General features: G+C 33.4%; 2 protein-coding genes and 1 pseudogene across 3 annotated transcripts; 2 read left to right on the forward strand and 1 right to left on the reverse strand.

Moving 5' to 3' along the window:
* The first annotated feature begins 2,075 nt into the window (after positions 1 to 2,075).
* Positions 2,076 to 4,812, forward strand: LOC7496860 (dolichol-phosphate mannosyltransferase subunit 1). 2 transcript variants are annotated; one of them, XM_002300608.4, is made up of 8 exons: positions 2,082 to 2,371; positions 2,558 to 2,657; positions 2,790 to 2,823; positions 2,905 to 2,981; positions 3,314 to 3,339; positions 3,458 to 3,622; positions 3,703 to 3,817; positions 4,415 to 4,812. In XM_002300608.4, exons 1-8 carry the CDS (start codon positions 2,271 to 2,273, stop codon positions 4,517 to 4,519), a joined length of 723 nt encoding a protein of 240 aa, XP_002300644.1. In that variant the 5' UTR covers positions 2,082 to 2,270; the 3' UTR covers positions 4,520 to 4,812. The 2 variants fall into 2 exon arrangements, with proteins under 2 accessions (XP_052306228.1, XP_002300644.1); XM_052450268.1 differs by having other exon boundaries at positions 2,076 to 2,371; positions 3,703 to 4,812.
* A 779-nt stretch (positions 4,813 to 5,591) lies between these two features.
* LOC7474577 (uncharacterized) lies at positions 5,592 to 6,699 on the reverse strand. Its single transcript, XM_002301887.4, has 2 exons — positions 6,334 to 6,699; positions 5,592 to 6,246 (listed from the first exon to the last, which is right to left on the reverse strand). Exons 1-2 carry the CDS (start codon positions 6,440 to 6,442, stop codon positions 5,729 to 5,731), a joined length of 627 nt encoding a protein of 208 aa, XP_002301923.1. The 5' UTR covers positions 6,443 to 6,699; the 3' UTR covers positions 5,592 to 5,728.
* Positions 6,700 to 6,901: 202 nt separating this feature from the next.
* LOC7496861 (beta-amyrin 16-alpha-hydroxylase CYP87D16-like) lies at positions 6,902 to 10,387 on the forward strand (annotated as a pseudogene).
* Positions 10,388 to 11,860: the final 1,473 nt, after the last annotated feature.

Raw genomic sequence — 11,860 nt, forward strand, 5'->3', positions numbered from 1 at the left:
AAATTGGAAACACAAAATAGTCCAATATAACTTGATGATTCAAAAATAACTCGAATTTTCGATCAAATAATTTTAAAAGTAAAGAATTGACATTAATATAAATAAAATAAATCCAATTGTGTAGTTTTTTTATTTTTTTTTTCTATAAAAGAAAAAATATTTTATTTTTTCATAGTATATGTATTTTATTTAATAAAAACTAAGTATGAAAAAAAAATCTTATGAACATCCATCAACTTTTGCTTTTAGGTAAAATTAGAGGGTTTGAGATTTCTATTAAGGTAAATTTAGATGATCCAAAAACTTTTATTGTCTAAATAAAATTAAATGGCATGAATATTTTACTGTAATCTAATTTATAATAAAATATTTCTTGGGCTACGGTAAAATTATTTATTTGTTCTTCGGTCCAAAAAAATCAAGCCTCTTAGATAAGGGTGTTGATGCTTTTTTTTATATTTTTTTAATGATAAAAATATTATTTTTCGTCAACAAAATGTAAACTTGTTGGCCAGGGACTTTCTTAACTTTGTATAGGTTTCTAACACGGTAAAAATACATATTTGCTCCTATAGTAAAAAAAAAAAAATCATTGTGTTGCTGGATAAGAATATTTTAAGGTTTTCAAATTTTAATGTATAATGTAATAACGTCTTTAATATACAAAATATAAGCTTATCATTTGAAGGTATTTTGATATTTTTCAAAAAAATTTTCAAACATTTTTAATGCTTAAAACTGTTAGAGTGTGCCTAGCATATCCTAATGTGTGGATGACATTCAGGCAACGCGTGTGACGCCACCCAGTGAATGTAACTAGCATTTTGATGTCTCTCTAGATGCTTCATTGTGTCCTCTTTCATTTAGAGTGACACGTGGTACTTGACGGTGGTCGGATTGTCACTACTAACTTACTAACTGTTTGATTTTTTCTTTTTATTTTTCTCTCTCATAACAAGTAATGTATATCATTGTCCTATTTATTTTTTAATTTTCAATCTCAGTATTCATTCTATTAATTTGTTATTTCGTTTCTTTTCCATTTATAAAAGTTTTTATTCTTTTTAATCCAATCATTCAATTGCGATTCCTCATATGTTAGGTTTTTCATTTGAGTCATTTAAAAAAAAAAATTTGTTCTTGATATTTTTGTTGAGGTTTTTTTTTTCAATTTCATAATTCAATCAAATTTTTTGTTGTTTTATTTTTTACAGTTTAACCCTCACTCTCTTTTTTTTCTTTTATTAAAACTATTTTTCAATTCAATTAAACCCTCTAATTGAAAATTTTTATCTCTCCAACTAATTTTTTTTCTCACCCTCGTGTTTTTTTTTTCAAACTTTTTGTGTAGTTATTTTTTTCTTTATAGTTTTATATTTCTACATTTAATTTGTTGGGAATTCGGTTTTGTGCGGTTTTATTGACCTATATTAGTTTTTTTAATACTAGTTTTGTGATTATCTTCAAGTCTTTTTTATGAATTTAACTCGGTCTCATGATCCAAGTCACGATTTTTGCATGTTTTTTTAATATAAGATTTTTTTAGTTGTTCTGTTTTGTTTCTATTTTATTTTTCAAGGTATTATTCTAATTCATCTATATTTTTTTATTCAAATGAAGTTTTTTTTTTAAAATAAAAAAATATTCCTTTTTAAATTATATTGCTGATGTGTTTGGCCTTGCGTAATATTTTTTACGGTATTAGTTTATTCAATTAGTTTCATTTGTGTTTTATCTTTTAAGTCATGAGTTTTTTAGGATATATATTTATTTTTTATTTATTTAAATAAATAAGTTCAGTAAACTCAATCGAATTCATGTCTCATTTTATATTATAAAATATTTTGACCTTATTTACATTGACTTTTAAATTTACATTTCAAATTTTTTATATAAAAAAATATTAAAACAACCTACATATCTGATATTTTTTTAAAAAATAATTATAAACCGTGGCCAGTTGTTATCTCTATTATTAAGGAGTGCAATTAATTTTTGAAAACTTTTTACCGTGGTTTCTACTTTCCAGGCTTATGCTCACTTCCTTCTTAACCGTGTCTAGCCCATCTAAGGTTGACCCAAAAGACGAAGCTTCAGCCCATATCGAACAAACCGGCCTACAAACCCAAATCATCCCTTCGTTCCTCGATCGCCACCACCACACCACCACCACGGATTCGTACCGGAGGACTTTTCTCCCTCTGTAAAATTTTGCGCCTTCTTCTAATCTCAGCTCTGCTCCAAAATTAGGGTTTACAATCAGAACAAAAATGGAGAAAGAGAAGAAGAACAAATACAGCATAATAGTGCCAACGTACAACGAGCGTCTCAACATTGCACTCATCGTTTATCTCATCTTCAAACACCTCCGGTTATTCCACTCTCGAATTCTCTCTTTTTCTCTATCATCATGATTTGATGGCATCAAAGTTTACTGCTTTCGGAAATTTTCTGCTTCGAATTCTGCTTATTTTAGCATAGAAATGATTAAATTACTGTGATCATCTGTGAGTTGCAAGGTTAATTAATGTAATTTGTGTTGTCATGACTGGATTAGGGATGTTGATTTTGAAATTATTATCGTGGATGATGGGAGTCCTGATGGTACTCAAGAAGTTGTTAAACAGTTACAGCAAGTATATGGTGAAGATCACATTGTAAGTGTATCATGGCAATCAAAAGTTGACTCTTTTAGACCTTTTCAATGGGGTTGATCAATCTTTCGTTTTTGGGTTTGCTTGAGATGATAGTGTGTAATTAATTATCTCTGATTGGTTTTGATGAAGCAGTTGTTAAGACCTAGAGCGAAGAAGCTTGGACTAGGTAGGTAGCATTGTTTCTGTGTTTGATAAATTTAATAAGAATCGAAAAAAACTGGTTCTTGATGTTTGTTTATGTTGCTAGGCACGGCTTACATTCATGGGTTGAAGCATGCGTCTGGGAATTTTGTTGTCATCATGGATGCTGATCTATCTCACCATGTAAGCATTACGCAATTGTTTTCACATGTTTAATATTTAGTTCTAACTTGTAACTTTTGAGTGATTGAAGCCTCTTGGTGGTGTCTATATTTATAGATGTCTACTAATAGAATTTTTTTCCTGGGATCTTCTGCATGTTGTTTGTGTATATCTTACTTGAAAATCCTGTCCTTTCCTATAGAAATGAATGAAAAATTCAAACAGGAATGCATGATGGGCCATATGAGCTTTAGCTGCTTATTTAGCTTTTCCAAGCGTGCTCATGGTTGGAATTGGAAATGATAATAGTGGCTTGTTTTGTTAACCTGATCTGTGTGCTTTATATTTTGCAGCCAAAGTACTTGCCAAGCTTTATCAAGTAAGCAACCTTTTCCAATGTGCATGTATATGCTCTATACACTTATTTGCTCTTTCATTAGACCATAGGTGCCGATGTCCTAAAGTTTTCTGGCCTTTTCCCCATGATATGCCATTAGGAAACAGTTGGAGACTGGTGCAAGCATAGTTACTGGGACCCGATATGTTAAGGGTGGAGGCGTACATGGGTGGAATCTAAGGCGCAAGCTAACTAGTAGGGGAGCTAATGTTCTTGCTCAAACACTTCTGTGGCCTGGTGTATCTGATCTGACAGGATCTTTCAGGTATGAATTTTTGTAAGGTTTTCATTCATTTAGTGCCTGATACTTGGTGATTTAGAACTGAAATTACTTCTTTCTCGAAGACTTTATAAGAAATCAGTGCTTGAAGATATTATCAGTTCTGTGGTTAGCAAGGGATATGTCTTTCAAATGGAGATGATTGTTCGGGCTTCCAGAAAAGGCTACCATATTGAGGAGGTAGTGTTGTATTTCAAGTTATTGTGGTTTATCATTAAAATCAATATACACGGACTGTTATTGTGTGCTTTGGTTCATTTCACGTCATACAATATTGTGACTGTTCTTGCCAACTTTGACTGGCCTGAGTTTTGAGAGTACGCTTTTCATGCACGTGTGGCTATGCATCTTGATTTATGCTTTCTTCATCTTGGTTGTGGCTTGAACAACTACATAGCCTAGGACATGCCAATAGTTTACCCTGTTCCATAAACGTTTCAATTCCCTGTTCATTTAGTGTATACTATATTCTTGTCATCATGCCTGTTGGAAAATAATATCTGTTGAACAGTAAAATTCCAATTGAATTCTGAATATTTAAAGATAGTGCTGGATAAACTCTAGATAATTCTGAAAGCTCTACAGTTTACAGCTTCTTTAAGTTGTATTGTTTCTTTTCTCTGTTAACAACCTCTATCTGTGTGGTTATTTATCTCACCCAATTTCTCTTTCATGTATGGTTATGTTGTTTGTGTTGAAATTTGTACTGTAGACTACTTGATAGTATTGTCCGAAGATCCTTGACTTTGGTTGATTCTGGTTTTGAATTTGGCTCAGGTCCCGATTACCTTCGTTGATAGAGTATTTGGGAGTTCAAAGCTAGGAGGATCTGAAATTGTCGAATATTTGAAAGGCCTTGCATATCTTCTAGTTACAACATAAGATACAACGCTGTTTACAAACACTATCAGTTTTGTACACCTTGTGCACTTCTGCACTTCCTGTTGCAATCTTAATAGCCATAATCATAGTTTTTTATACTTGCAAAAATCGCAATCCTTCTTAGTTCTGTAAAGATTTGTTGACTTCTTCCTCGTACTGTGATAGGTTTTGGATTCAAATTAGAATTATTATCATATCAACTCTTGTTTGATGATTTTTGTCAAAATTCAAGGCATAATCATCACCAGCACTGAACAGATATATTGCTAGAATTTCAATGATTTTCCCCCTTTGATGCATGTTCCGTCCATGGTTGCTAAAATCTCTCCCAGCTACTGTAGTTATCCCCAAAATCCATGTCAGTCTTGAGAGTATTGAGGCAGGTGCTGCTGACTTGTTGGAAAAATGAAAGCAAGCCAAGCTGGGAGAATATTAAATGAGACCGTTCTTCACAAATTATCAAGATACGTAAATTATTTACTAGTTACACGGTATTTTGTTTGTTTTTATATTTTTTTTAAAAAATATTTTTTTTAAAAATTGAATATATATATATTTTTTTACTTTAAATTAATATTTTTTTTATATTTTAAATTAATATTATTTGATGTTTTTAGATTATTTTATATGCTATATTAAAAATAATTTTTAAAAAATAAAAAAAATATTATTTTAATATATTTTTAAATAAAAATTAATTATAACCACACTTAAATAGACTAACCGACTCAGGACTCTGAATCTCAAAAAAAATCCTTGCCTCCAATCAAGTTTCTGGAGAGAGATGCAGCCAGCTGATAATAATCCTATCACCTAGTGCATCTAACGACAAAACAGAGATGCAAGAAAGCAACAAACATTAATTTTGTTTTTATATTTTAAAAGTATTTTAAAAATAAATTAAAATATTTTTATTTTTTTAATTACTTCAAATTAATATTGTTTTGATGTTTTTAAATTATTGTTATGTATTAATTTTAAAATATTTTTTTAAAAATAAAAAATATTATTTTAATATATTTCTAAATAATAAATACTTTAAAAAATAATAAAAACTATACTCCCAGACATCTTGAACCCAAACAGGCTTTTAAAACAATAATAATACTCATATAAGAGTATGACGTAAGATCCAGTTTCCCTTACAAAGCAAATTCCCAAAGAAGATTCAAAATCAATAAAACCATCTTTAAAACCCAATTCCAACATTCAGATTTTCCTAGCCTTCCGAGCAGTAACTTTCCTTTCACTTGCAAGCACAGATTTCTCGTAATTGTAAACAGGCAAAGGAGGCTTCTTGTTCTCTTTATTCATGCTCCTCAACATGTACCTTGAATTCTCATTTCTCTCCACACAGTAAGCAGCAGAAACAGATTTCCTCAAGCTCTCAAGCTTCTTCGAATCCCTCCTCTTTGAAGACTCAATAGTTACTCCAAGATTACAAGGAGTCTTCACCTCATTTCCTGTGTCTCCTTTCTTTCTCTTCAACCTCTCATTTCTCCTAACAGAATACTCCTCATAAAACCTGCCTCTCTCAAACAAAGGGCTAGAATTTGCACTCAAACTTCGACCAACTCCACCATTACTTGACTCCCCATTTCCAAATTCACCGCGAGCCATCTTCGCTAGAGCACGTAACTCCCAGGATATTGATTGGTATTCAGGGCGGAGATCAGATTCTTCCATGTCCCATTTCCTGTTTGGTCTCTGAGATTTAGCTAAAGAACCTGACACAACCAAAAACTTTGTTAAAAAACCTTTAAACCCAACAAACAACAACTGCAAACAAGAACTATAATAAACAACAAACCTACCAGGAGGAGTCTGTGAAGTGGTGGATTCAGATCGAATAGAACGGCGAGGACGCAGCCTGGTGGGCGATTTAGCAAGTGGAGGCTTGCCAACGGTTTTCATCCTTGACATTTTCTTCAAATAAAACTGTGCACGGAGAAAGAGGGTTAAAGAGATGACAGAAAATTAAAGAAAGAGATGGAAGATGGTTTTCATCCTTGACTCAATGGGTTCTTTTTTTCTGCGGTTTTTAGGGTTTTATTGAGAGGCAATGGACTGTGTGTTTGAATTGAGGCAGGGGAGCGGCTCAACGGTCAAATTCTTGAGCTGGCGGTTATGATTAGCAAGTATGATTTGATTAAGGTATGACAGTGATTTCTTTCCTTAACATGTTCGGATTTTGCATAAATATACTTTTATTGTTCGGATTTTGCATAAATATACTTTTATTATAGTAACTGTAACTGTCCCTTGATACCCTTTTTAAAATTCTTAGCTGTAACTGCCCCCCCCCCCCAAGAAAAAAAAAGAAGGAAAAAGGCTGAATAGGTTAACCTGTAGATTAGTTACTATTTGTTTTTTTTTAAAATTAAAATAAAACCTAGTTTCAGGTCAACATAATTATTACTTCAATAAAGGACTACAATGCTTGAATTTCTTTCTTTCTTTCTTTCTCCTTTTGAGAGTGATCTGATTTTTATTTTTCAGGTCAACATAATTATTACTTCCATATAGTTACCGAATTCGACCAAGGTGTAGAAACTAGTCTAAGGTCTGAATTACGAGTTGAGTAACTAGATTCAACTTAAAATGATGTTTTTAAAAACAGATTTTTTTCACTACTAGACTATGAGTCAACGGATGATCAAGTAGATCCGATTTATCCTTTGTGTGGTCTGTACACTTCCAATGGGAGCAAAGTGGAAATTATCAGAAGCATACAAAAAGAGTGAGAACAACAGGGAGGAAAAAAAGCCTCAACAATTATGGCAACACCAACATCTTATGACTCTTCTTCTTCATCAAACAAAATTTCTCAGCATATGATTCAACAATGATAAATATTCCCATGAAATGAAAAGAAAAACAGAAGAAAAAAAGTTGGAACTCCAAAAACCACATGTCATCCATTACTGTTTTGTCAACAGCAGAAGAACACTGCTACTGAACTTCCACCTACACCACCATCTTACAGAAGCTCAACAGTCAGTAAGAGAAAAGAGAGAAAGATCTTATCTTAACATTTACTTCTCAAGCTGTGGTCTAATTTTCTTCTGTGTGGCTATTATTTAAACTCAGAATTGGAGACTTGACTAGCTGAGAGTATAGCAGTCGTAGTTGGATCATACTTGAGTCAACCTGATATAAATCAGTTAGGTGCCAAATGTATTCTTATACTTGTCATATGTGCTAGCATGATCACAGATAGCTAGCTAGCTACCTGTATAAAAGGTCACTAGCTAGCACGATCTTCAACAAGAATCCAGCTAAAGTGCTTGTATTGTCATGTTTTGAAACTCTTTTCTTAGATAATAATGGAGATGTGGTCTGTTTACTTCTCAGTTCTGGTAATAATTTTGCTTGTAATAAGCACCAGTCATTGGATCTATAGGTGGAGGAACCCAAAATACAATGGAAATCTACCTCCTGGCTCCATGGGCTTCCCATAGATTGGGGAGACCTTGCAGTTTCTCATTCCAAGCAAGTCACTAGACATCCCAAATTTTCTCATTCCAAGCAAGTCACTAGACATCCCAAATTTTATCAAGAAGAGAATTAGAAAGTGAGCAGAAAATAGCCCTCTTTATTTATTTATTTTTCACATTAATTAAGAATAATATCTATTTTTCTGTTATTGCAGATATGATCCACTGTCTCGAACCAGCTTGGTGGGTAGGCCAGTGATTGTATCATCAGATCCTGATTTCAACTATAACCTTCTTCAACAAGAAGGAAAATTGGTTGAAAGATGCTACATGGATTCCTTTGCCAAGCTTCTTCACCAAGATGCCACATCAGTTATTTCGAAACATGGTTCCATACACAAGTACCCCAGGAACTTAGTCTTGGCTTATTTTGGCCCTGGGCCCCTCAAAGATAAGCTGCTGCCAAAGTTAGAAACTGCTATAAGCCAAGCATTGCAGGATTGGTCTAAGCGACCAACTATAGAAGTGAAGAGTGCCAGTTCATCTGTAAATCAATTTTGAGCTTAAATTTCCAGTTACCTTTTGAATAATTTCTAAATAGTAGCTCTAGATTGATGGAATGAAGCATCATAAGCGCTGCTGTTTTTTGATGCCTCGCAATAAGACTTGTAGCTACTATCACTGCCTCAACATCTTTTTCTCCATTTTTTTCCAAAAACTTGCAGATGATATTTGATTTTACTGCAAAAGTATTGTTCAGTTATGAATCAGAAAAATCAGGGGAAAATATAGCTGAAAGTTTCACCAACTTCTTGCTAGGACTCATGTCAATCCCTTTGAATATTCCTGGCACAGCATTTCATAGATGTTTAAAGGTAATTATTTTGGAAAACCATAGCTCTTTTTATTGGCTTCATTCGAGTCACTTACTGTTTATGATTATATGCAGAACCAGAAGAGGGCTATAAAACCAATAACTGCTAGAAGAGGGACGGCGCCATCCAGGGATCCGCAAAGGAGATTTTCTTGATCAAATTGTGGAAGACATGCAAAAGGAAAATTTTTGGACAGATGAGTTTGCCATTTACATGATGTTTGGGCTGCTCCTTGCCAGCTTTGAGACTATATCCTCCACACTTGCTTTAGCCATTAAATTTCTCACAGACCACCCTCCAGTGGTGCAGAAACTGACGGTAAGTAAACTAAAAATTACTGAAAACTCTTGAAAACAAGTTGTTGATGAAGATTGATTCTGTACCTTCCCAAGTGGAGCATGAGAGAATCCTTGAGAGAAGAAAAGGTACAGATTCTGGACTTCCAGGAAAGAACATAAATCCATGACCTATACCCATCATGTAAGTCTTCACATCTTGGTTCTTTCTTCATCATCTTAACATATCTTTCTTTTCCTGATAAATTTTTCACCTGACCATTTCTGATGAATTCAGGTTGTTAACGAATCACTCAGGTTGGCAAGTGTTGCTCCAGGAATGCTTAGAAGGGCCATAAAAGACATTCAAGTTGAAGGTGAATTCCAATCCCAGATCACCTTGGCTAGTCTAGATAGTTAGCAAATTAGTCCTGAAGTAATTAAGCCAAACCTGCTAGCAGGATACACAATCCCTAAAGGCTGGACTATCATGGTTGTTCTAGCAGCTGTTCAATTAAATCCCAACACCTACAAAGATCCCCTTGCCTTTGATCCATCAAGATGGGATGTAAGTACCCACTTTTCCTTGTCTTGAATTGACCCCAAGTTGCCAAACATCATCTTGTTCCCTCTATTTCTCTTAAACTCTGCTAACTTGTCATTTCTCAAAACATTCTAAAGAACACGGGAGCTATTGCAACTGCAAAGAACTTCATAGCTTTTGGAGGAGGCTTAAGGTCATGTGCTGGAGCAGAGTTCAGTAGGGTTTTGATGCCTGTATTCTTACATTTCTTAGTCGCCAAATAGAGGTACTTCTATTGCACATACACAATCATGCATGTTAAATGATATCGAAGATCAAGACTTAACTGTGGGAATCAAATGTTGATCAACTAGGTGGAGAAAAGTCAAGGGAAGAGACATGGTTAGATCTCCAGCTTTGGGATTCTGCAACGGTTTCCACATTCAGATTGAAGGAAAGCAAGGATGAATGCTTAATTTTGCTTCAGAATATAATGAAGAAGACATCATCAAAGACCAGACCATCAGAGAAGTTTGTCGTTCTTAATTACAGTTTGCTTTGCATGTTTCTTCTCCAAGTTATGTAATAAAGTAATAGCCATGTACTTCCACAACTTAGCTTCGGTGATGGTTGAATCTGAAATAAGCTCATGCTGTAACGTGAAGGAGTCAGTCATGCTCTAAGAGTGTATTTGGTATTGCGGTAGCTGTTGTGATTGTGGTTTGAAAAAAGTTGTTTTATAAAAAGTACTTTTAGTTGAGGTTGGTTTGAAAAAATAGGTGTTTAGTTAAAACTGTGGTTGAAATTGAGGTTGAATAAAAAGTAGTTTTAATGTGTTTGGTTAAAAATGCTTTTGAAATTGAGGTTATAAAATAATTTTAAAATATATATATTAATATTTATGGTTTTTAATTTAAATATTATAGATTAACTATTGCTATTACATCATGAAATAAATAATACTTAAATATTTTTTATTGTTCCATTAAACTATCTACAATTCCATCACGTATGAAATACATCCGACAAGAACTACAGTTTTCACAAATTTCTTAAGAGTGCAACAACATCAGGTAAAATATAATTAGAAACAAAATTAGGATTGCGATCAAATTCTGCAAATGCTACGTTTTTAACACTAGTTAATGTAGTGTCATTGAATAATATTTAACACTAGTTTTTCGAATAAAACACAATATCTGTGAAATTTTATTGGATTTTTTTTATTTTACTGAGTCACACCCGGGTCAATGTATTTAGGTTTGGATCGGACCCGGTCTGACCCATTAGCCCAGCCAGCCCAGCCCGGTCACTGGCCCAAGCCAGTGACCCGGCTGGGCAAAGCAACACGTGTGTACTAAATTCACGCGTGTTGCTACACTGTTCAAGTGAATTAAAAAAAATTTTCAATGTCATTACGTACAAAATTTATTCGACAAGAACTATAGTTTTCATATTTTTTGAGTATGCAATAAAATTAGGTAAAATATTATCAGGAATAAAATTAGAATTACAGTACGAGTAAATTTAATTCATCTTAAACTATTTTTTTAACAAAAAAAAATATTATTCATGTTCACATGAATAGTGTGAGTGAAATCAATTAATTGGACTAATTTTTTTTTTTTTTAAAAAAAAAACCTAAACTTTTAACAGTGTAGCACACTGGTTTTTCAAAATTAAAAAAAAAAAAAAAAAAAAAAAAAAAAAAAAAAAAACGCTGCTTCTCACTTTATAGTGAACAGCTACAGTGGAGCATGGCTCCACTGTTCACTGAACAGTGGAGCCATGCTCCACTGTTAGATGAGAAGCAGCAAAATGCTGCTTCTCATGAAACTCCGGTTTCATGTGGGTCCTACCCACCAAAAGCAATTTTTTTTGGGTTATCAAACGTTAATTAACGTGGCTGCGGGTGAACCTCGCCCGCAACCACGTTCCCAAACAGCCACTAAAGCAAATGTAAGAATCTCTTATGGTTTATTGTTATTGGAAGCATTATCAACTTACAAAGTTAAGATCATTGTTAAGAAACTAAAAAATTGAACTACTCCGGTCACTGTTAGATTTCAGATATGTTGAGCGCCACACCTTAAACTAAAAATTTACACGAATTTTGTTTATCTGGTACCGTTTAAAAGATATTACCATTATAATGTCTCTAGGAAAACTGAGTTCGAGGCAACCATAGTCTACGACTTGTTTTGCCTTCATTCACTGTTAAATCTACTTCA

The sequence above is a fragment of the Populus trichocarpa genome, chromosome 2 (genome assembly GCF_000002775.5).
Source record: "Populus trichocarpa isolate Nisqually-1 chromosome 2, P.trichocarpa_v4.1, whole genome shotgun sequence".
Lineage (NCBI taxonomy): Eukaryota > Viridiplantae > Streptophyta > Magnoliopsida > Malpighiales > Salicaceae > Populus > Populus trichocarpa.